The sequence below is a fragment of the Alosa sapidissima genome, chromosome 11 (genome assembly GCF_018492685.1).
Source record: "Alosa sapidissima isolate fAloSap1 chromosome 11, fAloSap1.pri, whole genome shotgun sequence".
In the NCBI taxonomy this organism is placed as follows: domain Eukaryota; kingdom Metazoa; phylum Chordata; class Actinopteri; order Clupeiformes; family Clupeidae; genus Alosa; species Alosa sapidissima.
In genome coordinates, this window is record NC_055967.1 from 31773233 (window position 1) to 31797736 (window position 24504).

Consider the following 24504-nt stretch of genomic DNA (forward strand, 5'->3'; position numbering starts at 1 on the left):
GAATTGTATATCATGTAACGAATATGAAACGAAACTCTTCGTTTATGGGCTTCTACTTAATATTAATTTAGGGGAAATATAAGGCCACTGGAATTAAGCTGAAGTGAGTCGGGGGGGCTATGAAGGACATTACTCAAAACAATGGCAAACAACAATATAAGTAATACTGCACTATATTTAAGATGTAGGTCTATCATTAGAATAGGCAACATTTGTAAACCTATTAAATAAGGATAAGTTCAATGTAGTCAAAGTCAACTGGCTATAAGAACTCATTTCCCTGTAAAAGACTCATTTTAAAAATATGTTATGTTAAAAAAGATCAAGGTTGTTATCTCATGGAGAGGAGTTAACTGAGTCTAGACTTTGTAAGTCATGTAGGTTTAAGAGCAAGGAAGCACCGGTGATATAATTTACAATGTTCATATCAGCTCCTCTGAGACTCTGGAGTGGGACATGCTGGGAAATACTGAAGAGATAACAGAGACAAGGTTGATACAAAAAGGCAACCTCATTATATCTCAGCAAATTCCCTCTGAAATTGGATTTGAACATCTCAATAATTCATCACAAGCTGTCAGTACAAAAGCATATGCCACCCCTCTACACAATTTAGGCACTGTTTGATTTATTTATGTCAAAGATGCTTTTTTCAGATAAGAACAGCCATCTCAAGCAATATTAACTCTGCACACACATTGTTGACATAAGCTGTGAGCAACAAAACTCACATAATGGCATGTTTTCTCTATGATTTCAGAACAGAAGCCCTAGAAGCTATACTTACACACAAATGGACCTGTCAGACACCAGATCTCAGATTTTGTCCAATTGCCCTGACTTATCGCACAGGCCAGGGGTAGTTAACATGGCTACAAAAGGACACATGCCTACTCTCCCTTTGAGACTGTAAGAGGGATAGGTTGTGTATGGCTGTCCCTTTGTAAGTTACAGTCATTCCTCCCCATCTGCATAAGGCCAGCCACTCAGAATGCTGGGGATAACAGGGATTCAATGGCTCTGTGCAACCCTCTGGGCTCTTTTCGTCTCTATGGAAACTAAATAAACAGTATCACATTGCAGGATGTCTGAGCCTTGAGGGAATAGCCTAAAAAGTAGCCATCATGATTCAGTGCCACCATTAGCATCAGCAACTAACTAACTTAAAAAAAAAAAACAATCTATATTAAATGTTAACTGGTCTACTTTTAGAATAGACATAATGCATTCTTGTCATTTCATTCACTCCTTATTGTTTTGAGTTATCTGCAGAAAATAATTCCCCTGGTATTCACATGGTTTGAGCAATTCACCTGGCATTCACATGGTTTGAGCAATTCAACATGTATTTGCATAAAGGAAATCAGTATGAAAAATGACTTGTCTTGTTTGCATGTTGGATTTTTATTTTATGTTTTCATGCTATTTCAGTTGTTGTCTGTCTGGTAGGCCTAATCTAGCCTAGGCTACTGGAGAAAATGAGGTGATCGTAATATGAAGTAATCAGATAAATGTTTCACAGGCCTGTATCTCTAACGGAACTTAAGCAAATAATTCAACTGTCTGCAGGGCGTCTGCAGTTTATCATTGGGCAGCTACAGCAAAGCCATGTATGGTTATGAGGCGAAAGAGAGAGGCGGGGCTGCTTCAAATCGTCATCAGCGTGCACCACACCCGGAAATACACAGGCGCAAGTGACAATCTAGAACAGTCTAGTGAAATAACAATAACGGAGTAGTTTAGCATGGATTGCTAATATTTCCACGATCTTCCATACAGCTACACATTACATAGCCTAATAGTTTACATTCCCTTTGATCTTGTGAATAAGCTGAAACGAAAAGGTAAGTTATTTTAATAGCATACCATTCAAGTCAATGCCTATTCATTGAAACCTTATCCGTTCATTCATCAACGTTTGACATTGTGCAGTAATGTTTTTGCTGTTATAGTGTGAATCTGTTATTGTAAAGAATGCCAGTTTCCTTCCTCATGTTTTCTATCGCCTATGGGCTACGGGAGTAGGGTAACAGTTACAGTGTCACAAGTTAGAAGACCTCAGAAACCAAGATTGTTAATCTAGTGGGGTATACCCTAGATGACCCAGGACGCGACGGCTTTGAGGGAAGAAGGAAACAACCTCTTTAAAACGGGCGATTTTCAAGGAGCACTGTGCTCTTATACCAAGGCACTGAAACTTACCGAGAGCAAGTCCGATAATGCCATCCTCTATCGCAACCGCTCCGCCTGTTACCTGAAGCTGGAAGACTATTCCAAGGCTGAGACGGATGCGTCAAAAGGTATGCATCTCTACAACCTTGGCGTTCCCTCTGTTTCCAAATATCTGCTCGAATGTAAGTAAAGTGAATAGAGTAATGAATAGGCCAAACATTGAAGAGTATACATGGTCTTTGTCCAGCTCTTGATACCGATCCAGGTGATGTCAAAGCAAGGTATCGTCGTGCGCAGGCACTGCAGAACCTTAGCCGACTGGATCAGGCATTCCTGGACGCGCAGAAATGCGCACAGCTGGAGCCAAAAAACAAAGCATTCCAGGACCTCCTGCGTCAACTTGGCGCTCAGATCCAACAAAAGGTAATTGGCTTAAAAAAAAAATCAGAATTAATCTTTGAATGACCAGTTCAGTTCTTGCTCTGTAAAACGGATGTTACACAGTGTTACTCTGCAAGAACATAGCCATGATGTGACTGCATTTCCATTGCCTATTCATTGTATTGAGTTGTATGTAGCTGAAGACTTTCTATCTACTCTTCTGGTCACTCCTTCAGGCGTCACAGCTCTCCTCCACAGATGCTCGTGTCCAGCAGATGTTCAAACTCCTGATTGACAGCTCGACATCACAGTCAGACAAACAGAAGGTAAAGGACATCACACACACACACACACACACACTGTGTGTAGCCATGCGTTACTATTGCGCACCCATCTCATTTCATCCTGTCTTTCTTTCCTCCACATGCAGGCAGCTCAGAACCTGGTGGTCCTCTCCCGTGAGGATGCAGGAGCCGAGCAGATTTTTCGCAATGATGGCGTGAAACTCCTCCAGAGGCTCCTTGAGTCCAAGCAGGAGGAAATTCTGTTGTCTGCCCTCAGAACGCTGGTCGGCTTGTGTACCGGACACCAGTCAAGGGTGAGTGGATTTCTTTCCCCACTGATAAACTAAATAACAGAGGTGATCAATATTTAATCATAGCAAACAAGCAAGGTTTGCAAACACACAAGCATGTCTTAACATAATACAGAAAAGAGTTGTGAAAACAATTGTGTCCTTGTTGACAGACCATGGCTATTGTGAATGAACTTGGCATGGAAAAGCTATGTGCGGTCATGGGCTCTGGGGAGCAGGCCGTGTCCCTGGCAGCGTGCCACCTGCTCCAGGTTATGTTTGAGGCGCTCACCGAGGGCATGAAGAAGGACATCAGAGGGAAAGACGAGGCCATCCTGCCTGGTATGGAAGGACTTTGCTGACCGAATATTGTGCTGGTGTCCTGTAAGGAAGGGTTTTACTGGAGACTGTTCAGGCTAACACTTTATTTGGCACTTCCAAATGCAAGTCTTAGCTAGGGAACTGAGCCAGGTGAAGAGTCATTCATCTGATGCAGGGTGGGCTTTATACAAAAACACACAGAAGAGCATTGTTGAAGCACTTTTGTAAACTAATGTCTTATTATGCACTGAGTGACCTGGGCAGTGTATTTTCTTTAAAAGTAGAACATAAAGCTTTTGTTTGCTGTACTTCCTGCAGGAATCTGTAAAAATGTGTTGGTGGCCATGGACATTATGTTGCCCGTGTCACTGTGCATATTTGTATGTCTAACTGTGTGTGTGTTTGTGTCACAGAACCGTCTCGGGAGCTGCGTTCCATGATGCGGCACCTCCTGGACATGCTGCCCGCAGCTAGCGTGTCCGGACCCGGCCGAGACAGTGCCATCAACCTGCTGGTCAAGCAAGTTCCCCGCAAATCCCAGAAGAACCCAGACAACTCACTCACACTGTGGGTGACAGACCAGGGTAAGGGCCAGACTGACATACTGTGGCTTTTGCTTATTAAAACCATGTTGTTCAACAAGCTCAATCTGGACATCCTTCTTCCACGTTCAGGACTTAAGAACATTCTGGAAGTAGCAGGAACAGTGCCAGAGATCAACAACGGTCCCCCGGTGACAGACAACTCCCACATGAGCAGTTCAGTGCTACTCAGCAAACTTCATGAGGACCTGAAGAGTGACGCTGAGAGGGAGAACTTCGGCCGCATCTGTGAAGAATACGTGAAGTGAGTTAAAGGCAATGTAACATTTTGAAAGGTGGAGCCATTGGCCCTCATTTACGAAACAAACGTACGACATAAAACAGGCGTAGGACAAGCATACGCTCATTTCCACGCAAAGCATGGCCTTTATCAATTTGAACGTGAGCAGTGGCTACGCACGGATCTCACATCAAGTCTCAACTTGTGTACACAAGTTTTTGTGGCAGCATAGCATGGTGCAGTAGTAAATCGGCAGAGGATTGGAAAGTTTTAGAGTTGAATACATGGAATATCTTGGACCTAAGACTTTTCCTGCACATGTGTAGCCTACGTTCAGTAATGTAGCCTGTTATGTTGACACATCTGATGGTTTAGGATAGCCATATGTGGAGAGAATTATTTTAGCTTTCCAACAGTCATAAATACTTTTCTCTGTGAAAATAAAGTCTGGTACACTTAAATCGCTAGCCTAGTTTCCCGGCTTTCTTGATGACACTTTTCTAGCTGTTAAAATTAACAAGGTTCCGCGATTTGCAATGTCAATGCAGCTATCTCCTGGTCAGAAATGTTTCTCTTTTTTCGACGTATTATGCACCTTTATGTCATAAATCCTATGGGCAAGGCGTAAATTAAATTGATATTTAAATTACGTTTTCTTTCAGCCACCACATTTACCAACACACATTCACTCTTGCTGTAATTGGAGTGATGGGGACGTTTCATGAATCACATGAGCCTCCTGCACTCAAATCTGCGCTGGTTTCTACGCTCGGTTGATAAATGAGGGCCACTGTCTTTTAAGTGTATGTAGAACCACGGGCCGTGGTAGTGTAGTGGATAAGGACCTGGGCTAGCATGCAAGTCGCTTTGGATAACAGTGTCTGCTAAATAAATACATGTGAATGTAAATGTAGAAGAAGTAGATTGGTAGCATGGAAGGGATGAGACAATATGTCATATTGGTTGCTGTTTATTGACGTACCATTTGATTGACAATTGACATTGTGCAAACTTTTTATTTTTTGCCAGTGTGGAGAAATGATCACTTATTGCAACCACTTAGTTTTCAGATTAACTGTAACAAACTGATACACTGTTATAGACAATAAAATACAGTATACAAAAACATACTCTAAGGTACAGTACTATAGTGACTTTACAATACAGTATATATGGTTTACTGTTTTAACCTTTATGATAATGAAAACTAAGTGATTTTGCCTTTTCTATATTGTCAGGAATCATTTTGAGCGCACAAGTCTGGAGTCAAAGCTACGGGCTATCCAGGCAGTGTCTGTGCTACTGCAGGGCCCCAGTGATGTTGGCAACCGCACGCTGGAGCTATCTGGCATGATGGACGCGGTCATCGCTCTTTGTGCCTCAAAGGACCTCGTCCACCAGCAGGTGGCAGTGGAGACCCTCATCCATGCAGCTGGCAAGGCTAAGAGGGCCTCGTTCATCACAGCGAACGGCGTGACACTCCTGAAGGACCTCTACAAGAACAGCGAGAACGACAGGATACGTGTCAGGGCACTGGTTGTGAGTCTCAGACCAAAGAGCTATTTAGTATGTACACCTGGATAGGATTTAAGAGTTCCATTCTGTCGTTGAGTCCTAAAAGTCTGTGTGTGTGTGTGTGTGTGTGTGTGTGTGTGTCTCAAAGGGATTGTGTAAACTGGGATCAGCAGGAGGCACCGATTTCAGCATGAAGCAATTTGCCGAAGGCTCCACATTAAAATTGGCCAAACAGTGCAGAAAGTAAGTCATTATTTATAGTTTTTTAGTTTTTAGCGGATTTAGTTGAGCTTGTTTTTGTTTCATTCCCATCAGAGCATGTCTAGCCTTTTGATAAGAAGAGCAATGTTTTCCTGCACCTCTTCTCACAGGTGGTTATGTAACGAGTCGCTACCGGCCACCTCACGGCGATGGGCCATCGAGGGCCTTGCGTACTTGACCTTTGACGCAGATGTGAAGGAGGACCTGGTGCAGGACAAGAACGCCCTACAAGCCATGTTCCACCTGGCTAAGGTATTCTGACCACCAGCCTTTGAATTCTAGAATCTAAACAAAATGGTTCTCCATGGTTCCTGAATGCCTTCCGGTCAGCAGTAAATAAGTGCCCTGTCCTCTTTCCATCTCCGCAGTCTGAGGATAAGACTGTACTGTTCGCTATTGGCTCCACGCTGGTGAACTGCACCAACAGCTACGACGCGGACAAGCCTGACCCTCAGATGGTGGAGCTGGCCAAGTATGCCAAACAGCATGTGCCTGAAGAGCATCCGAAGGTACTGGCAGTTGTGATGTGTTTACTTTTGCAGGGCAGAACTTTTGCAACTAATCAGCTCAGAAGTCACTGTCTTAGAAACAGTCACCTTGAGCAAAAGTGGACCATGGGCCCTCCCCTTACCACATTTCACACATTTGTTGTTAAAGAGGGGTTCACCTACAACCAAGAGAAAAAAAACCTGGCTGTTCCCCCTGGTTTTCTGCTAGGGGTTGTATAGTGTTATAGGTTTAGTATGGCATTTAGTATGAACTATGTTTTCAGTCATTCTTGTGCCATAAGGTAATTGTGTGTGTGTGTGTGTGTGTGTGTGTGTGTGTGTGTGTGTGTGTGTGTGTGTGTGTGTGTGTGACAGGACACTCAATCTTATGTGGAGAAGAGGCTGGTGAAGCTGCTGGAGGCTGGGGTGGTGTCAGCATTGACGTGTATGGTCAAGCAGGAGAGCCCAGCCCTCACAGAGTCCTGCAGGGAATGCATCGCCAGGTATGACTTCAATCATCTCTGTCCACAAATACAGTAGATACAACATCCTGTAAATGTATGAGCATGTTCACATTATTTAGCATCCTTTTGGTTCTAACTTGATCTCTCCAGAAGCATGGTTTGATTTTCATCCAGAGTGTGACTAGTAGCATTATCATAACTGTTAGTGATGTGCTTAGTGTTCCTTCTGGTTTGTAACATTCTAGGGTGTTCCTGGCGTTGGTGGAACGACAAGAGGACAGGGGAACAGTGGTAGCACAGGGGGGAGGAAAGGTCGGAGCATTTTCAAGCATTATCGATTCTCAACTTCAACCACATTACAATTACATACACCCAACTGGGCTACATATTGGTATTAATGGAAGTCCTTGCTCTATGGTTTCAGGCTCTGCTCCCACTTGTCACAGAAAGTACAGACAAGGGCAAGACCAAAGCAGCACAGGCACTGGCCAAAATCACCATCACGCACAACCCAGAGATCGCCTTCCCTGGAGAGAGAGTGAGTGGTCTGGTTCTTGGGTTTAGCTTTAAAACAGTGGTCCCCAAACTACGGCCCGCCACCTCATTTTTGGTGGCCCCCCAAAACATGTCTGTGGTATATAGCATCTGGCCCGCACGGGAGTATGACATGTCAAACTATAACCTCCGTAATTTCCCCCATTCATTCTCTATGGCGAGTCTTAACAGTACACGTGTAATACTCTTTTTGTCCACTGGTGGTTGTTTTGGCGCTGTTTCGTGTTTACCATCGAAAACGGAATGAAATGTACAAGGATACAAGGATACAAGGAAGTTTATTGTCACATGCATATAGTTACTGGAAGTAAGAAATGCAGTGAAATTATGTCTGGTGTCAGCCTATTTGTGCAAAGTGGGGGGAGTAAAAAGTGCAGTAGAAGAGGGGTTTAGTAGATTAAGTGGCAAGGGCTGCATAAGAAAGGTGGGGGAGGATTGGAATTGGGGGGGGGCACCAACAAGGAGCAGAAATGTAGAAATGTAGGCCTATACCTGCAAACAATGTAAGAGGCCTATGCTGACTGCATCAGTGCTCAAAGTATTCTAAAAGTTTATCAATTAACTGTTAATAACTAACTAACTTCTATTCAAGTCATATTTCTGGGACTTATTCACTCGTTCAAATGTTCATCCAAATTCACAATTCACAAAGTTCTCATCAGGTGAGTGAAAGTTAGAATGGTGGTCATTCCAGATGTTTTTGCCAGCATTTCATAAAAGTCTCATAGTTTGAGAACTTTAAATTATTTGTAGGATATTGCTTGTTCACAACTTGAGCTGTGTATGCTAAGACACAAAGTTCAGAGTTCACACATTTTAAATAAAATATACTTTTGGGACTCCCTGCTAATACTTTTGGGAATGCTCTAGTCTTTTTATTAGTATTATTTCATTTGAGCTACATTTTACATGGCATGATGGCAATATAAACACAGCTAACAATGGTATTAAATTGCAGTAGCCTATGATTAAATGTAATAGAAGGTAGACTGTTGTTGTTCACAGCACTAAGCTATTTATGTTTACTGATATACTCCGAGTCTCTGGCCCTCTCTTAGAGCCAGGCATAGTGAGCTGGCCCTCGGAAGAAAAAGTTTGGGGACCACTGCTTTAAAATAACAACACAGTGGGTTGAAGTGGCCAGTTGTATATGTTAGTATATTCTCATTCCGATGCTACACATTGGTGGTGGTTAAGGTGATGTCCTCCTCCCTTTACTGTAACGTGTGCCTAGAAAAGTGCTATATAAATGTAATGTGTTGATGTTGGTAATACAACTTTGTTTTAGATCTATGAAGTGGTCCGTCCTCTCGTCAGCCTGCTACAGCTGGAGTGCACTTCGTTGCAAAACTTTGAAGCACTGATGGCCCTCACCAACTTGGCTGGCATCAGCGAGAAACTCAGGTCAGTCAGCTCAGGGGAAAAACGTACTGTACACTACAAGTTCTCTGAACCAATCAATATGTTTACATACTAGATCATTTAATTGACTACTAGACCATTTAATTGAACAGCTAATGAGCTGCTGCTGTCTTGAGCAGGCAGAAGATCATTAAGGAGAAGGCTGTGCCAAAGGTGGAGGGCTTTATGTTTGAGGAGCACGACATGGTGCGTGCCGCAGCCACGGAGTGCATGTGCAACCTGGTCCTTAGCACGGAGGTGAGTCACCTGAATCACCTGGATGTCTTTGATACAGATGCATATTGGGGGGGGCGGGAGTGGGGGGGGGGGGTTCAGGTGGTGCAAGTGGCAGCGTGTCCGTCCATACCACATGCCCAGCCCATGGGGTTCCAGGTTCAAACCTGACCCATGATCATTTCCTGATCCTACTTCATCTCTCTCTCCCACTCACTTCCTGTCACTCTTCACTGGCCTCTCCGAATGAAGGCAAAAATTACCCCAAAAATACTTTTAAAAAAGAAGCATGGGTTATACTTCCCATGTGAAAACAATATACTTCCTCTGATACAATCACACAAAATATGTGGATATTTACGGTAGGTAGCAGTGTATGTAAAATGTTGTTTTTTTTTTCCTGGAAGAAAGATGGGTAAAAAGCTCCGTTATCCCTGTGTCTGACCTCAGGTGCAGAAATTGTTCCTGGACACGGGGAGTGACCGACTGAAGCTGCTAGTGCTGTACTCTGGCGAGGATGACGAGAGGCTCCGCAAGGCAGCAGCTGGCACACTCGCCATGTTGACCGCACAGCAGCCTGACCTATGTGGCCGTATCCCTGACACGGTGAGATTTTGGCAGCCTACAGTGATATAGGGTTGAGCACATAGTATTGGGTATGTTTTGTATTAATAGCAAATATATATGCCTCAGTATGGGAGAGGCAGCCTTTTGTACAATGCTGTTGTTTCAGTGCTTTCCACTACTGCAAAAGAGGCAGTGTATGAAGAATTCCAACAAGTCAATTATGGACAAGTATGTACCCAAAATATGATTGATTCAAATCAGAAAGTTTTATCTCAAAGTTTCTCCTGTGTCCTTCGCTCTTTTAGACAAGCCATTGGCTCGAAATCATGCAGGCACTGTTGCTAAGCGACAGTCAGGACCTCCGTCACCGCGGCGCAGTCATCACAATGAATCTAATGGAGGCGCAGCGCGACCTGGCGGAGAAGTTTATTGAGAGCGAGGCTCTGGAGATCCTCTCTGTCATGGCCAAAGGGGACAACCCGGCACCCACCCCCGAGTCTCGTATCGCTCAGCAATGTCTTGACCTGGCCCTGGGCTACGGGCTGATCCAGGCGGGAGCCCAAGCAGGAGAGCCCAGGTCCAAGGCAGGAGAGCACAGGTCCGAGGCGTGACCATAGCTCTCATGAGATCTCCAATACAGCACATGGGGCCTTCAAGAGTCCACTAAGACATAAGACTTCAAGAAAAGTTGTCATTCTGTCTGGTCATGTGATGTTTTAGTAAGAGAGGCAGTTGAGTTATGTTTTGGCTCTGTGGTTCGTCACATCCCACTGAAGTAGGCAGCCAGTGCTCAAGAAAACTAGCATGGAAAGCTGCAGTGTTATCAATCCAGTTTGAAGTGAATTCTAAGAAATTATAAGCATCATGAACACTACAGTTGCTCCAATCCAAGCACACCCAATGTAGTGCAGAATAATGTGCTGCCACATTCCACACACACACAAAACGTTTCCATCTTATTTGTTTTATGTAATGACTGCATACTGCATAGTATTTAACACTTGCATTCCAAAAGCCTGGTTAATGTCTTAAACAGAAGAAATCGTGATGTTTTCATGTTCAATATTGGGTATGATTTGCATTATACAACAAGAGGGATTTCTTTTTTTATATATATCATCTGCACTGTTGAATTATGGTATGCTGTGCCTTTTTATATGAACACTAAATGTGTGTACCGTACACCAATGCTTTCTCTATGTATAAAATAATATTTTTACATGGACTACCGCGCAATAAAAAAAATATGTATTATTTGAGTGCTGGAAACCACTAATTTCAATCAAAAGTAAAATCCCATCACTGCACGCTAAAGTACTACAACAGCAGTTTGACAACTCCGATTTCAGTTTCTGCGCATGCTCATAACTCAAACTTGCAATGGCGCCCCCCACAAGTAGTTAAGCATGCTGTGTTGTACTGCGTAGAGTCGTTGAGGATGATGAAGACACGTCTTTGAAAGTGTTTTCTTTGGCTGGACATTAACATTAATCGTAAGAGGCTTGCACCTAACGATACCTACCCGACAATGATAGCAGGTTAACGTTAACCCTGGCTGCCTGCGCTAGCATGTAGCAGCTACCACGATCAAATGAGTTGGTTTGGCTTTGGTTTTAACGGCTTTGGGCAAATTGTGCCATTCGGTAAAGCGGGTTGTGGGACACCTGGCGAGAAGCAAGTTAAAATAGCTGTTCCTGCCGTTATAAAAAACTCAAATGACAGTCCAGTCAGACTTGTATCAGAGACCAAACATGAGAAGGAACCTGAGGCTTGGAACATGCAGGTTATTGCGTGCTGGAGTCGCACGGCTTCCTTTTCTGGGAAAGGTAAGTTTGGCTTATTGAGTTGACAGTTGCAATGCGACAACTGACTCCTCTGATAAAGAGTAAACAGTGGCCATATGGCGAGTTACACGCAGATTATGACACATTGGAAAAACCTTTAATGAGTTTATTATTTTCTAGTGCCACATTTTCGTGTATTGTCTTGGGGAAACATTACCTAACAGGGTTGACCTCAGTCTTGTTCTTTCTCAGGTGAAGGACAGGTGCATCTGACAGGATTCACTGATGGTTCATCAGACAGCCGAAAAAGCATCAGCGGGAGCGGTGGGTGTGTGGATGCCTGGATCACTGAGAGATACCTGACTCTTCGCTTCACAGACAGAGTCGAGTGTTGGACTTGTGATGGAGCAGACATGGAGCTTGTTTTGAAGTCAGAACAGGATTCATCAGACAGAAAGACAGGTGATGCAACCTAGTTCTATCAGAATAAGTAAAGTGGAAGCCAATCAATACACTCACCTTCAAAATGAAAACATGTTTGAAATGTCTCTTTGGCAACATTCTCCCGCAATACTCTCCAGCAGACTTAGTCTTTGTAGTTAAAACTGGCACATTCACAGCTAACTTACTTCACCACCACCTCTGCTGAGCTAAGAAACCTTGGTATCATGGTTGACTCTACCCTCTCCTTTGACTCGCATCAAAAACATCACCAAAACCGTTTTCTTTCACCTGAAGCTCATCCCTCTCTAACCCCATCTCCCGCTGAGACAGTCACTCATGCTTTCATCGCCTCCAGGTTAGATTACTGCAATGTCCTACGCACTGGCATCTCATCCAAAAGATTAAACAGCCCACAATATATTCAAAACTCTGCTGCTAGGGTGCTCAGCCATAGGCCATGGGATCACATCACCTCCATCCTCCACCAATTACACTGGCTCCCAGTTCAATACCGCATCCAATCCAAAATTATTCTCCTTGTACACAAATCTCTCCACAATCTGGCCCCTCCCTACCCATCAAATTTCCTAACCCCATACACACCGCCTTGTATTCTACGCTCCACAGATGCCCATCTCCTATCCACCCCCCCCTAGGCTTTGCTCTATGGGTGACAGGACCTTCATTCAGCGTGGCAGGCCCTAAACTCTGGAGTGCCCTGCCATTAGCACTGTGCAGTTGTACATGTCCCACCTTAAAAACCATGCTTAGAACACATCTGTTCAGAACAGCTTTCCCCTCCGCCTCCTTATCCCATTCCACAGCCTCAAAACTGTTTTTTATCCTGTTTCTTTATTTTGTCTTCTTTTTATTTTATTTCTCACAATGTCTTCTTTCCACTGTGCCCTGTATTCTTGTTCTCTGGTGTGCATTATCATCTGTCTGTGCCTCAGTTTGTAGTGTATAGCGTCTTGAACTTTTATTTGTACAGTGTCCTCTGTGTTAGCAATTTCTGTCTGTTTGTAATGTATAACATCCATAACCTTTTAATTGTACAGTTTCTTTGGCTGACTTGAAAAGCGCTTTTAAATGTATTATTATTATTATTATTATTATTATTATTATTGTAATTATTTATTATTATTGTAATTATTTATTACTATTGTAATTATTTATTATTATTATTATTATTATTATTATAAGTAGTAGTAGTAGTCCTTTACCCAAGAGCACTTTCTGTAACATTACAAGTACACACAACCAGATTGTCCATCACAAGTTTGCTCAATCTGCAGGTCATCCTGCCCCACTCCCACTTGCTCCAGAGGGGTACATTGCCTCGGAACCCCCTCTTTTCCGTCCGTTGTCTCCTCAGCTCCGTGCTGAGAGGCTGGCTCTGGGCACAGCCCATGCCCTCCTCCTGTGCGCTGGTGGCACCATATACACCTGGGGTAGTGGAAGGTGAGACTGCATGCATGTATATAAAGTCTCTTACTCATCTCTGTTGTACATTATGTGCTAGGGTGATTATAGGAGAATTCCGGCCAGCATGAACATGGCCCCAGAGTGTAGCACTGTAGCTGCCTGGCTACTCTAGCTGATGGCTGCAGTAACTCAACACCTAGCTTTTCTTTCTTTTTTCTTTTTTTTTCGTACCGGCAGTACTCGGTGACCTCGAGAAAAAGAGATCTATGTGAAAAATGGAATTTTTCAAGTGTCAGCTATCTAACCTATTGGGGTAAAAGGAGAGAGGAGTCCCCAGTCACCCCATTAACCTGGGTTTCTGGGGCATTAACCCAGAAAATAATAAACATATTTCTCAGTGATCCAAATTATATTTGTAAAACATATATACTTTAAAATCCATAGAAATAATGGCAACAAGATGTCTCTAAACAAGGGGGTAAGCAGGGGCCTATTGCACAAAAGCAGAATTAAGACATCCGGGATAAGTTACTGAGCTGCGCTCAATGAATCCAAAACAAGAGCGTACAGGCTTAATTGGTTGCACAACGAGCAAGCCAGGAGGAGCAGACATGGATTCATCAAGCCAGGTGAAACCTATCCTGGATAAGTGCGCGCTCACGGCTCCCTCAAATAGACCGCGCCACCGATCACAGATTCACTGATTCACCATGGCAACTAGAGCGGCTTCATTGCTTCTTCTACTGTGTGAAGTAGGTAGCGGTAGCCTTTTCACACCAGCAACAAACAGCAACACCTCTGTTTAGGAGAATATTGCAACTAGTGCCGCGACCACCACGCGCAAAATGGTTAGGCACTCCTGTGATGTCACATTGTCGCATGACAGGTCGGGAATGGCGAGTATGTAAAAGTTATTTAATGATTACAAATGTTTAAATAATGACAGTGGGTCTAGGTCAGGGGTGGGCAACTAATTTCCCCAAGGGGCCACATGACAAACTGGGACTGTTGAGGAGGGCCGGACCCAAAATACCGAACTCAAGTCTGAACTCAATTCTGTCCAATTCTATTCTGTTCTTGTATAACATTAAGTAAATCATATGGTTTTGTTTACTACTCATAAGAACAGATGAAAATGTGAGGGAGACAAAGGAAAAACAGCAATAGGCTATTTAATCTATGTCCTATTTAATCCTCATTCTCGAAAATGATTTTTTGACATTGACATTTTTATTTATTTTTTTCAGTTTTCAAAGACTGATATAAAAAAGTACTACAATATCTATATAATTAGGCTAGGCCATGAAAATGTGAAGGAGTCAGTACATTTCATCCAGCCACCATTTCAGCAACACTCAGCAATATTTAATATTTAATCATTAAATCATTACCATCATTAAATTAACTCTATGCAGAATTAGACTATTAAAACGTGGAGCAGACAATAGTAGGCTGTCATTAGTTAATCAACATGCACAAAGAAAACTATTTTAAAAATGTAGGCTATGTTTTTGCTTTAACTTTATGCACAAAACTGTGATGCGCCCTGTGTGTTGAGCCGGCTGCTTCAAGCAACCTGTGGGTAGTAGCATCATACTACAGTAGTTCGCTAACATAAGCTTTGCAAATAAACTCAGACATATTTTGGTTACAATGACGAGGTTATCCGAATGTAAACTATCTATCTGCCAGTAACGTTTTGAAATTAACACTTCGTATCGCCAACAGACATAAGCGGCGCAGACATAAGACACACAAAACTTTGAAAGGTTTACGCTGACTTAAAGGCAACTGCATTGTGTCGACGCAGAAGCATAAATTCTATTCACCAGCACATCAGTGAGGGTGTTTACATCGTATGCATCCACGCACAAATGTATGGGCGTACAAATAGCAATCGCTTTCAAAATAAAAGCAACGATATTGATTTGCGTGCATTATCTCTATGCTAGGCTCTTGACTATTGTTCTTTCACGGACCTTACGCGGGCCGGTCAGGTAAAAAGTCTAGGTCCATGTATGGTCTAGGTATATGTGATAACAATGTGTAGTGGGCAGTGGAATAACTATTGGTTTCCGTTTGTGGTGACTGCTGACTGAGATAAGGGATGAGATTAAATAGATCCTGGAATTTAGCCTGGTCTGGAGCAGGCTAGCTTCACAGAATAAATCGCCATGGTAACTTATACCATAACATATCCTGCTGCCCCCTATCCCGCTTTTGTGCAACTGGATCACGGATAATTTGAGCCAGGATAACCAAGATATCCCGGCTTAATCCCTTATCCTAGTTTTGTGCAATAGGCCCCAGGAATAAAGTAACAGAAATAAAATAAAAACAAAAAATAAAAACAACAACAATGATGACACATATAGCCAAGCATATATAGACATTAAAGTAAACCGCAAAATCAGTTGCAAGATCAGTAACCTCAGGCTGTTAAAGAAGTAAGCATGATGAATACAGAGGGATCAAGACCAGACTTTCACAACAGACTAAAAAAACTATTTGTAATCATGAAGCAATCTAGAGGATTTCTATTTTATGCATATTTAAAGAATTGTGCATGGACAACATGTCTTTTCCTCTTGTGTTGGAAAATTGTCATCCATAGGAATAGAGACATATTCTCCTTGTCTCTGTCTTGACTTTGCCTTTGCCTTCACATTTCCTGTTTCACGGACCTTTTTCAAGAAAGCCTCACAGCGGGAAATATTGTGAATTTCATATAGAAGGCTCTCGCTGAGCTGATAAGTGTTGTCCTGACTAAAGTTTCTCAGATCTTTATGTTGTGTCACATAGACTTTACGAATTTTCCCATTTGAATTCAAGCCAATAATAAGGCGATCAGTGTTACTTCCATCTATGCCGTGTGTGAACTTCTTTGTTACATAGTAAGGTAGTTGGTTTGCTCCTGTTGACCCTAAGTTACCCACTTCATAGTATGGGCTGATCTGAACGGGTAGAAGTCGACCATCTTGATTATCAATTCTGTTTTTGAAGTGATGGAAGCCAAAGTACCCATCCTTTGGATTGTATATCATGACAATCTGGTGGTTGTTGTCAAACAAAATATATTCTGTAGCAAACCAGAACAACAGCTCTAACCCATGTCTGGGACTTGGCTGACCAAATCTTGAACGACTCAGGTCCTCAATGTCTTCCAGGAGTTTAATTGTCGGCATGACCCCCTCTAGCTGGAAAAAATATGTAATTTGTGTTGAATCTCAGAAGAAGACATATAATTCACCTTGATAATTTTTAACTTTTGAAATCATATTATTTTATGTACTGTAACTAAACAGTTTTAAATTACTGCATTGCATAACCACAAAATAGCAGCTCTTAACATGCCATAATCAGAAACATTGTCCTTATATTCTCTTGGAAGTCTCCCGCAAACTGACAGGATAATTACCCAATTATTATTATGATTGGAAGGTCTTCTATCTGTTTCATGTTAAATTCAACTGTCTGAATTTTGTTCAGATGCCCCTTTAAACTACCTCACAATACTTTCTAGTCAATTATTTGTTCATTCAATGGAAAAACAAAACACATACCTTCAGCTGTTTGCCGAGTTAGTCTAACTGACAATCTCTGTGTAGGCTATCTTTCTGTGAAGCTTTCATTTCTCAAGAAATTGAAACCTACATGAGAAAGTGAAACTTAACTTTACTGTATCGGAATAGGCTGTGACGTAATGATAAATGAGGAATTAGACTAATAGTGGACAAATAACATGGTAACCTGATTAATCAGTATGTTTGTTCACAACACAAGGACCGTGAAGATTAGCTTACAGAAGTTACAGAATAGGACCTTTAGTATTTCTGATGTATTTATAAGTTGCTTTGGACAAAAGCTTCTGCTAAATACAATAACCATAACCCTGCTCTATGACTTGAAGATACCATACTGAGCGAGGCTCAGTAGCATGTAAATCAAGGAACAGTCCTCGCACACAAAATGGTAGGGACCGCTCTAACGAAACTCACTGGCAGCATTCACAAACCTACATACATTTCAAGAGGGGTCTGAAGGCATATCTGTTCAACATGCACTTAGTTTATTAAGCGTTTCTTATGCGTTATGATTTGTATATTATAGGATTTATTTATTTTCATTAGGCTATTGATTTAATTGACATTGTTTTATTATTGGTATTCTCCTTAATGTAGTCCTACTTACTTTTTTAGTCGTTTATTGTTAAATTTAACTTTGTATTGTTGTTATTTGTATGTTGCTTTGGACAAAAGCGTCTGCTAAGTACCATAACCATAATCATATGCTTCATGCAGCCATGGTCAGCTGGGCCACGGCACTCTGGTTGCAGAGGAAGAGCCGCGGGTGGTGGAGGCGCTGTGGGGTCTCCCTGTGTGTGTGGTGGCAGCAGGAGGATGGCACTCTGCATGCATCAGCGGTGAGAGAACCCGCATGGATATAGTATGCATCTGTTGTCAGCAACCGTACGTAAAATGTGCAGAAAAAAAGTAAAATGTTTTTTATATATATATATATATATATATATATATTTGAAATCAAATATCGAATTCAATTATACTTCTTCTTTCTGAAGAGTGTGGCTCTGTCCTAGTCATTTTGTTTGTTTCCAAAAGTCAGGACTGTGCTCGAAAACTGAATTGTGATTTGAAAACTGCATTTTACTGTGAATACACACACTGTATGATCAGATCGTGTGGGGAATTTAGTTAAGTTGGGCAAAAAGTCCAATGGATCATACTCAAGGAGTGCGCCTTTAAATGAGATCTGAAGTGGAGTATATTTTCTGACCAAACGGATCTATGTGTTCTGTGTGCACTGGTGCCAGAGGGCGGAGATTTGTACATGTGGGGCTGGAACGAGAGTGGCCAGCTAGGTCTCCCGTCCCGCCGCTGCAGGGAAGAGGCTGAACAAAACAAAGGTTAGTCCTAAACTGATAAGACGCCCTCTGTGCCAATCACCGTAAGGAAATAAACACTGATGTAATGCAGCATGATGTCGTTTGTTCTAACAACTTCCTTCAATCATGCTGTACTACAGCTACTGCCAAATACCACAACTTTCTTGCTTCTTTTTATATAGGCCCATAGAAAATAAATAAATATAAGAATTGGCAATGACCAAGTTATGTAACATGTACCAGCATCTATTTTTGTTTTACATAATCTTTGAAACACCTGAAGAATCTGTGTGTGTGAATATTATTAATAATTATTAATATATTTAATGGAGAAGACTGTTGTTTCCATCAGAAACTGTGCAGTCCGAAAGTGAACAGGAGGAGACGGTGGAGGACGTGTTCATCTCCATCCAAGCCTTTCCTGCCCTGCTGGACATTCCACATGTTTCAGAAGTCAGCAGTGTTAGCTGTGGGTCCCGCCACACAGCTGCAGTCAGTTGTAAGGTCACAGTAAATATCTTACATATAGTTATGTTAAGAGCACTTGTATTAAGTCTTCTGTTTTTTTGTAGGTCAAGGGGATCTGTATACCTGGGGATGGGGTAAGTTGAGAAGCTGTAATTACTGTTGTTGGGAGTACATGTGGTGCATGTTACAGATATGATTTACACCATTCTCTGGTGTGTCTACATTGTAAGATTACAGTCTTACATATTAAATGTGCAGATGCTTTCTATCTGTACAATAAATATGTATTTACTATATTCGAAATTACAGTATGTCATTAACATGATTTCATATTCTTTCATATTTAGGTGACTATGGACAGTTGGGGCATGAGAATCTATGCAGCTCAGATCAACCTTCCCTTGTGGACTTTTTCCCAAGACATGGACTGCATGTGGAAGATGTGAAATGCGGGCCATGGAACACATTTGTGTCTGCAACTCAAGCAAACCCTGCAGGATCACATGCAGATGACTAAGCAGCTATATGTAAACAGGTGGATTGACAATCACTACATGAAATCAATGAACATGGTTGTAAATATTCTTAGTACATTTTATTTACAGTGTAGAATGTTTTATTGCACAAAGATTTAACAAAGATTACACATACAAATTTAAAAATGCCCCTGTACAGACCCGTGATAGAAAACATCAAACAGAAAATTTGTTCAAAGGCAACATCATGTTTATAACTGTTTGAAAGGATAAAATGCTGGTGTTCTCTGTGAAAATTGTGGACCCATTCCAAATCCTTATAATTTACAACACAATCTTGAAAGAACTGTAAAAAAAAGAAACAATAATACATTTCAGAATATATAAAAGTTGACAATAAATACAGGTAATCTATAACCTGTGCCATCCTACCTGACAAAGTCCGGAGACCTTGAGATGACATGCTGGAATTCAGAGAGATTCACCGTGCCATCTTTATCAATGTCCGACTCTTCCAGAATCTACAAAAGCACAATGAAACCCAGTCAAAAGAGTACAGGTTACACAGAGAAAACTCTCAAACTCTGTTTTACAGCTTTGAGACTGTAGAGGGGCCAGAGACTACTGTAATTTTGTACTTTATGTACTTAAACAGGGACAGTGCACAAAAAAAACATTAAATGATGCAGACTGCAGATAATTACATTGGTTATTAGCTGTCTCATCTCCTCTTGGGTGAGCCGTGTATCATCGGTGTCACCCGTCAGACAGTTCACCAGTTTTTCCAAGTCCCCTCCATCTAGTGTCCCATCATCATCAAAATCTGTACCCAGAAAATGTTTAATGAGATTTTATTTATACACTATTCAGGTGTAAGTAACTTGCAAAGTGAGATAGATGCAGGGATTAAAGTTCTAAGGCACTGTGCTTGATTTTAGACACGGGCCAGGCCGTTCAATATTTGAAAATTGATCATTATATACATTATGACTTCAAAGGTTTCTGATAACTTAGACACAGAAATGTTCCTTGCTCTAAGCCCAATGAGATATGTACTCACCAAAAATACGGAAGGCGTAGTGGGATTTGATTTCCAAGGTTGCCGAGTCACTGAAAGCACTCAAGAGATCCAGGAAGTCCTCAAAGGTGAGACTTCCATCTTTTACCTCAGATGTGGAGAAGACATGACAAATCCTTTTCCGGAAAGGATTTGACTGCAGAACAAATAACCCATGTAGATAGATAGTCAACAGTTATGGAGATAATAAATTTAGCTTATAAGGAAGAGGTCTTAATATCCTGCCATAAATGTCACCTTGAGTTCTGGCAATGCCAGTATTTTATCCATGGGCACCCTGGTGGGGGGATTTCGCTCATCTTTTGTGAGTTCGTTGAATCTTTTGTGAGCACTATAGGAACATACAATGAATATCAATTCGTTTAACATTGTGACTTGAGTAAGCAGCATTGTTTATTTATGATTTATTTTAGGTGGACTATTATGTTTATATGATATGATAAGTATTCTAACACTTAACTTTTCCTTAACCTCATGTTGCTTAAGTCGGGCAAAGTACTATCTTACCAGGAAGTCAGCTCTATTTTACTACTACTGGACTCATTTTACCACAGGCTTGCTGTGCCTATTACTATGCACATAGCTGATTTGTAAGGCTGGAAATACTATGCCCTGAAGGAGGTCTGCATGCCGCTACGCGTGGGCATTTTTAACAGGTTTTAACATGTAGGGCATGTCATTTTTGTAATAAAGACATCTTAATTAAGGAGTGCCTTGGTCATCAGAAAGTTCTTTCTCTATTTTCTAGCTGGAAATATTATGTCGGACTACTACATATGTGTGGTTTATCTTCCAAATAATGGGGCAAAATACGATTGAACTTGTACTTACAGTAAAATTTCTTGTTTTGATAGAAAAGTAAGCTCCTGTGAAAAATAAAAAAAACAGACATTTGCATCAATCGAGCCATGAAAAAGCCTTTGAGCTACGCATTTCCCAGGTCAAGTTCCTGTTATCAGTCCACGTCAAGTAATTTCAATAACAACTTGTTGCACTGACACTGACAGTTAAAAACAAACACATGACAGGTGCTGGAGTTACCTTTACCTTTACAATCGTCTATCTATCCTGACATTAAACTTTGACTGAAAACTAACATTATCCGTATAGACCGTATAATAATGCTTTATGCAGGCTAATGGCGAGGTAACGCACAAAGCTAGCTAGGAAACAACTTTAGCCATCCTCCCGTTTTCCACAGACATTGTAAAAACAAATGTTGGTACACATCTGTTTTTTTCTTTTTCAGCTACTGGACAAATACCCCTTTGACCACCTCACAATTTAGTTGTGGAAAGTTAACTTAGCTGGCTAGGCTATGCTGCTTCGGCTCAGCAGTTTAGCTTCTAACTTCACTGAAGGCTGGCTGAACTTTTAGGAACAAGCGTAACGCCAGATAACCAAGTTGTCCATAAAAAAACTGAGTGCGTTTTCTCATTTGAAGTGTAGTTGGGCTCACCTGGTATTCTGCGAGCTGTTCCTTCGGCAACTGACTTGCTGATCCTCCCATATCTAAAAATAAGTTAAGTTCAGCTGATCTTTCTTTTAGATACAAGTTCGGTTTGTTTGGGTTGCACGCAGAACTAAGTTGTCACTTCCCCTTCCTGTAACTGCGTAATGGTACCTATGGAAACTACATTTGCATATGATCCAAAGTTCTCTGGTCCAATAACCTTTGGAGCGAAAAAATACCTTCCTTTTTTCCCGGAACGGATCAGGTGCAAAATGCCAAATACTTTCAGTTCAATGCCGCAAAGATGGGAAACATGAGATTTTTGTGCACGTATAATGACGTTAGGACATACAGATAAAGTGCTGTCATTGTTACTATATAAATAAATATTTTCAGAACGATTCCCATGAGTTCCGCCCATTCATATTGTAATATTAAGGCCACTTTTTTCCTCCAAAATTAGAACAGATTGTTAAAGCCATTTAAACTTCCGGGTTTTCCCGAGGCGCGTCCGACAGATAGGTGCCAGCAGTCAACTACCCATCTGTCCTTTGACATCGGTCATTTTGTGATTTGCTAGATCAAGGAAAATATACATGTAATGCCAAACGAGACGTGACACCTGGGTGCAACTGTAATAAATAATGAAGGTATGTCTCCCACTGTTTGTTACACGTCTGCTATTTCATCTGTTGTGCTAATGCTAGTATCTCGAGTCGTCAGCAAAACATTGCTATGCCTGGTTAGTCTTGTTATGCTCAACCAAATATGACGAGTGTTTTGCGGTATTTTCAAAACACGTACTTTGTCTCTCTTAGGATGGACATTAAAGAAACAGTCAAGATCGCTCTGAAGAAGTACGACGTTGGGGACGTGTTTTCCTATGTACCAGTCATGCAAAAAGCCTCAGTACTTATTCCAGTGTTCGTAAGAGGAGGGGAGCTACACGTATTGATGACTTTACGTTCACCTCATGTCAGTAGGCCTATTCTTTAATGTCACTGTTGTTCTGTAATATACTTTTCTAAATTAAACAGAGACCAGACCTGAACCACAATCTAAATGTTTTGGACTTGACAAAACGTCATTTAAACCCCATAAGTGTTGGCCCTTGCGAAGTAGGCTACATTTCCACATAGAATACAAATAACTAACATTTTTATACATGTTTTTGCAGCTCAAAAGCAATGCTGGAGAAGTGTGTTTTCCGGGTGGAAAGTCTGACCCTGAGGATCAAGATGAGGTGGACACAGCCTTGAGGGAAGCTAAAGAGGAAATAGGCCTTCCTCCTGAACAGGTGGAGGTGGTCTGTAAACTCTTCCCCATCATTAACAAGGTACATAATTTCCACTTGTCTTGTTGTGTTTTAATCAATGAGTCAATGAATAATTTATACAGCGACTTTTGTGTGGAGTAGCAATGTAAAGTGCTTGACTATAATGCACCAATGTATGATATCATACAAAAGAAAGAACAATAATATGTTCACTGATGCGTTATCAATTGCAATTTTCTTAAAGAAACCACACACAAACCAAATATGTGGCATGTATCGTATGATTAGAAGTTTCTAGGCTTAGTATATAGCTTATGTTGTATTATGTTTGGTTTTTTTTATGGAAAAAAAGATTCACAATTATGATGCTTTTGGGAAGGCTTTCGCTGTATTTCATTAGGCACTTTGTCTTTCTGTGTTAATAAAAAGAAGTCACTTACAATGTACAGATGAGAAATATCATCTTTGGACGTCCTTACAAATTACATATTTTTTCCAACAAAAAGAAAGCTATATACTACTCAAGTAGTTCTCAAACACTGTCAATGTTTACATATGTCTTACATATTTTCCCTTATTGAAATAGCGCGGCCTGTTGGTAACACCAGTGGTGGGCTTCATTGAGGAGTCATTTGTGGCCCAGGCAAACCCAGCGGAAGTGAGTGAGGTGTTCACTGTGCCTCTGGACTTCTTCAGACAGAAGGCAGCGCACTCGGTTTACCCTGTTCCCAGGATCCCGGAACCTCTCCACAGCTTCTTCTACTCAGACCCCAGCTCAGGGAAGCAGCAACACATTTGGGGACTCACAGCAATGCTGGCCATCCTTGTGGCTGTACTGGCCACTCAGAAGATGCCGGAGTTCAATGTTGGTTTCGACCTGGATAATCCGTTAGCATTTTTCCAACACAACATTGATTTGCGTATAAGCAAACTCTGATAGTCATTCTGAGATGTCTGTATCATGTCTACCAATATGTTATTTGTACAGCCTTTGTAAATAAAACAACTATACTTTTTACAGAACATATCCCTGTATTTTGGGTTTTTGTGATGTTTTCAACTATGCAAATGTTTTCAAATGAGAAGCTGGCCTCTGACCAATTCCAACGTCAACCAATAGAGGTCAGTAATGCATTTGACAGCGAGATACGATTGAAGTGTTGCATACTGAGCCTGTGTAAGTTTCTTAACGTATTTTAAAGAATTTGTCATTTGTGTCTTTGTAACTTATAAATGAATACATGCAGAAATTTATATTTTAGTGCACGATGAACTGATTAGGGGTTCCTCAGCCGCGGATAAGATTGGGTTCGTAGCAATAACCGAGCCTGTTGTATCAAATGCGTTCGAAAGAGGTCTGAACAAAATACAGGATCATGGTGAATTTTTTGGTAGCACCACAATCGATTATATTTTGTAAAATGATATTGAAAATACATCAT

At 41.4% G+C, this 24504-nt stretch overlaps 4 protein-coding genes and 1 long non-coding RNA gene across 6 annotated transcripts; 3 read left to right on the forward strand and 2 right to left on the reverse strand.

The window, feature by feature from the left end:
* The first annotated feature begins 1659 nt into the window (after positions 1–1659).
* Positions 1660–11009, forward strand: unc45a (unc-45 myosin chaperone A). Its single transcript, XM_042110658.1, has 19 exons — positions 1660–1844; positions 2099–2300; positions 2420–2595; positions 2790–2879; positions 2984–3151; positions 3301–3469; positions 3862–4032; positions 4123–4294; positions 5509–5809; positions 5934–6028; positions 6157–6298; positions 6415–6555; positions 6910–7037; positions 7244–7310; positions 7423–7536; positions 8842–8957; positions 9095–9212; positions 9639–9794; positions 10061–11009. Exons 2-19 carry the CDS (start codon positions 2099–2101, stop codon positions 10364–10366), a joined length of 2832 nt encoding a protein of 943 aa, XP_041966592.1. The 5' UTR covers positions 1660–1844; the 3' UTR covers positions 10367–11009.
* Positions 11010–11104: 95 nt separating this feature from the next.
* Positions 11105–20079, forward strand: LOC121724249 (RCC1 domain-containing protein 1-like). The gene is made up of 8 exons (XM_042110669.1): positions 11105–11581; positions 11792–12001; positions 13279–13444; positions 17710–17831; positions 18240–18332; positions 18664–18810; positions 18884–18913; positions 19127–20079. Exons 1-8 carry the CDS (start codon positions 11347–11349, stop codon positions 19294–19296), a joined length of 1173 nt encoding a protein of 390 aa, XP_041966603.1. The 5' UTR covers positions 11105–11346; the 3' UTR covers positions 19297–20079.
* LOC121724253 lies at positions 15774–17045 on the reverse strand. Its single transcript, XR_006035169.1, has 2 exons — positions 16972–17045; positions 15774–16605 (listed from the first exon to the last, which is right to left on the reverse strand). It is a non-coding gene; the product is annotated as an uncharacterized LOC121724253 (long non-coding RNA).
* On the reverse strand, positions 19360–22017 carry LOC121724252 (calcium and integrin-binding protein 1-like). Its single transcript, XM_042110673.1, has 7 exons — positions 21793–22017; positions 21165–21199; positions 20571–20664; positions 20316–20469; positions 19960–20078; positions 19688–19776; positions 19360–19601 (listed from the first exon to the last, which is right to left on the reverse strand). Exons 1-7 carry the CDS (start codon positions 21841–21843, stop codon positions 19580–19582), a joined length of 564 nt encoding a protein of 187 aa, XP_041966607.1. The 5' UTR covers positions 21844–22017; the 3' UTR covers positions 19360–19579.
* A 216-nt stretch (positions 22018–22233) lies between these two features.
* On the forward strand, positions 22234–24085 carry nudt7 (nudix (nucleoside diphosphate linked moiety X)-type motif 7). 2 transcript variants are annotated; one of them, XM_042110670.1, is made up of 4 exons: positions 22234–22436; positions 22605–22761; positions 22964–23122; positions 23649–24085. In XM_042110670.1, exons 2-4 carry the CDS (start codon positions 22606–22608, stop codon positions 23997–23999), a joined length of 666 nt encoding a protein of 221 aa, XP_041966604.1. In that variant the 5' UTR covers positions 22234–22436; position 22605; the 3' UTR covers positions 24000–24085. The 2 variants fall into 2 exon arrangements, with proteins under 2 accessions (XP_041966604.1, XP_041966605.1); XM_042110671.1 differs by lacking the exon at positions 22605–22761.
* Positions 24086–24504: the final 419 nt, after the last annotated feature.

Coding starts and splice junctions, on each gene's coding strand:
- unc45a (XM_042110658.1), top strand. CDS start 2,099: ATGACCCAGGACGCGACGGCTTTGAGGGAAGAAGGAAACAACCTCTTT. Junction 2,596..2,789: donor GCGCTCAGATCCAACAAAAG/GTAATTGGCTTA, acceptor TCACTCCTTCAG/GCGTCACAGCTCTCCTCCAC. Junction 3,470..3,861: donor AGACGAGGCCATCCTGCCTG/GTATGGAAGGAC, acceptor TTTGTGTCACAG/AACCGTCTCGGGAGCTGCGT.
- LOC121724249 (XM_042110669.1), top strand. CDS start 11,347: ATGAGTTGGTTTGGCTTTGGTTTTAACGGCTTTGGGCAAATTGTGCCA. Junction 12,002..13,278: donor TTCATCAGACAGAAAGACAG/GTGATGCAACCT, acceptor CTCAATCTGCAG/GTCATCCTGCCCCACTCCCA. Junction 17,832..18,239: donor GCACTCTGCATGCATCAGCG/GTGAGAGAACCC, acceptor CACTGGTGCCAG/AGGGCGGAGATTTGTACATG.
- LOC121724252 (XM_042110673.1), bottom strand. CDS start 21,843: ATGGGAGGATCAGCAAGTCAGTTGCCGAAGGAACAGCTCGCAGAATAC. Junction 21,200..21,792: donor AACAGCTCGCAGAATACCAG/GTGAGCCCAACT, acceptor TATTTTTCACAG/GAGCTTACTTTTCTATCAAA. Junction 19,602..19,687: donor AGGTCTCCGGACTTTGTCAG/GTAGGATGGCAC, acceptor TTTTTTTTACAG/TTCTTTCAAGATTGTGTTGT.
- nudt7 (XM_042110670.1), top strand. CDS start 22,606: ATGGACATTAAAGAAACAGTCAAGATCGCTCTGAAGAAGTACGACGTT. Junction 22,762..22,963: donor TGACTTTACGTTCACCTCAT/GTCAGTAGGCCT, acceptor ATGTTTTTGCAG/CTCAAAAGCAATGCTGGAGA. Junction 23,123..23,648: donor TCTTCCCCATCATTAACAAG/GTACATAATTTC, acceptor TTATTGAAATAG/CGCGGCCTGTTGGTAACACC.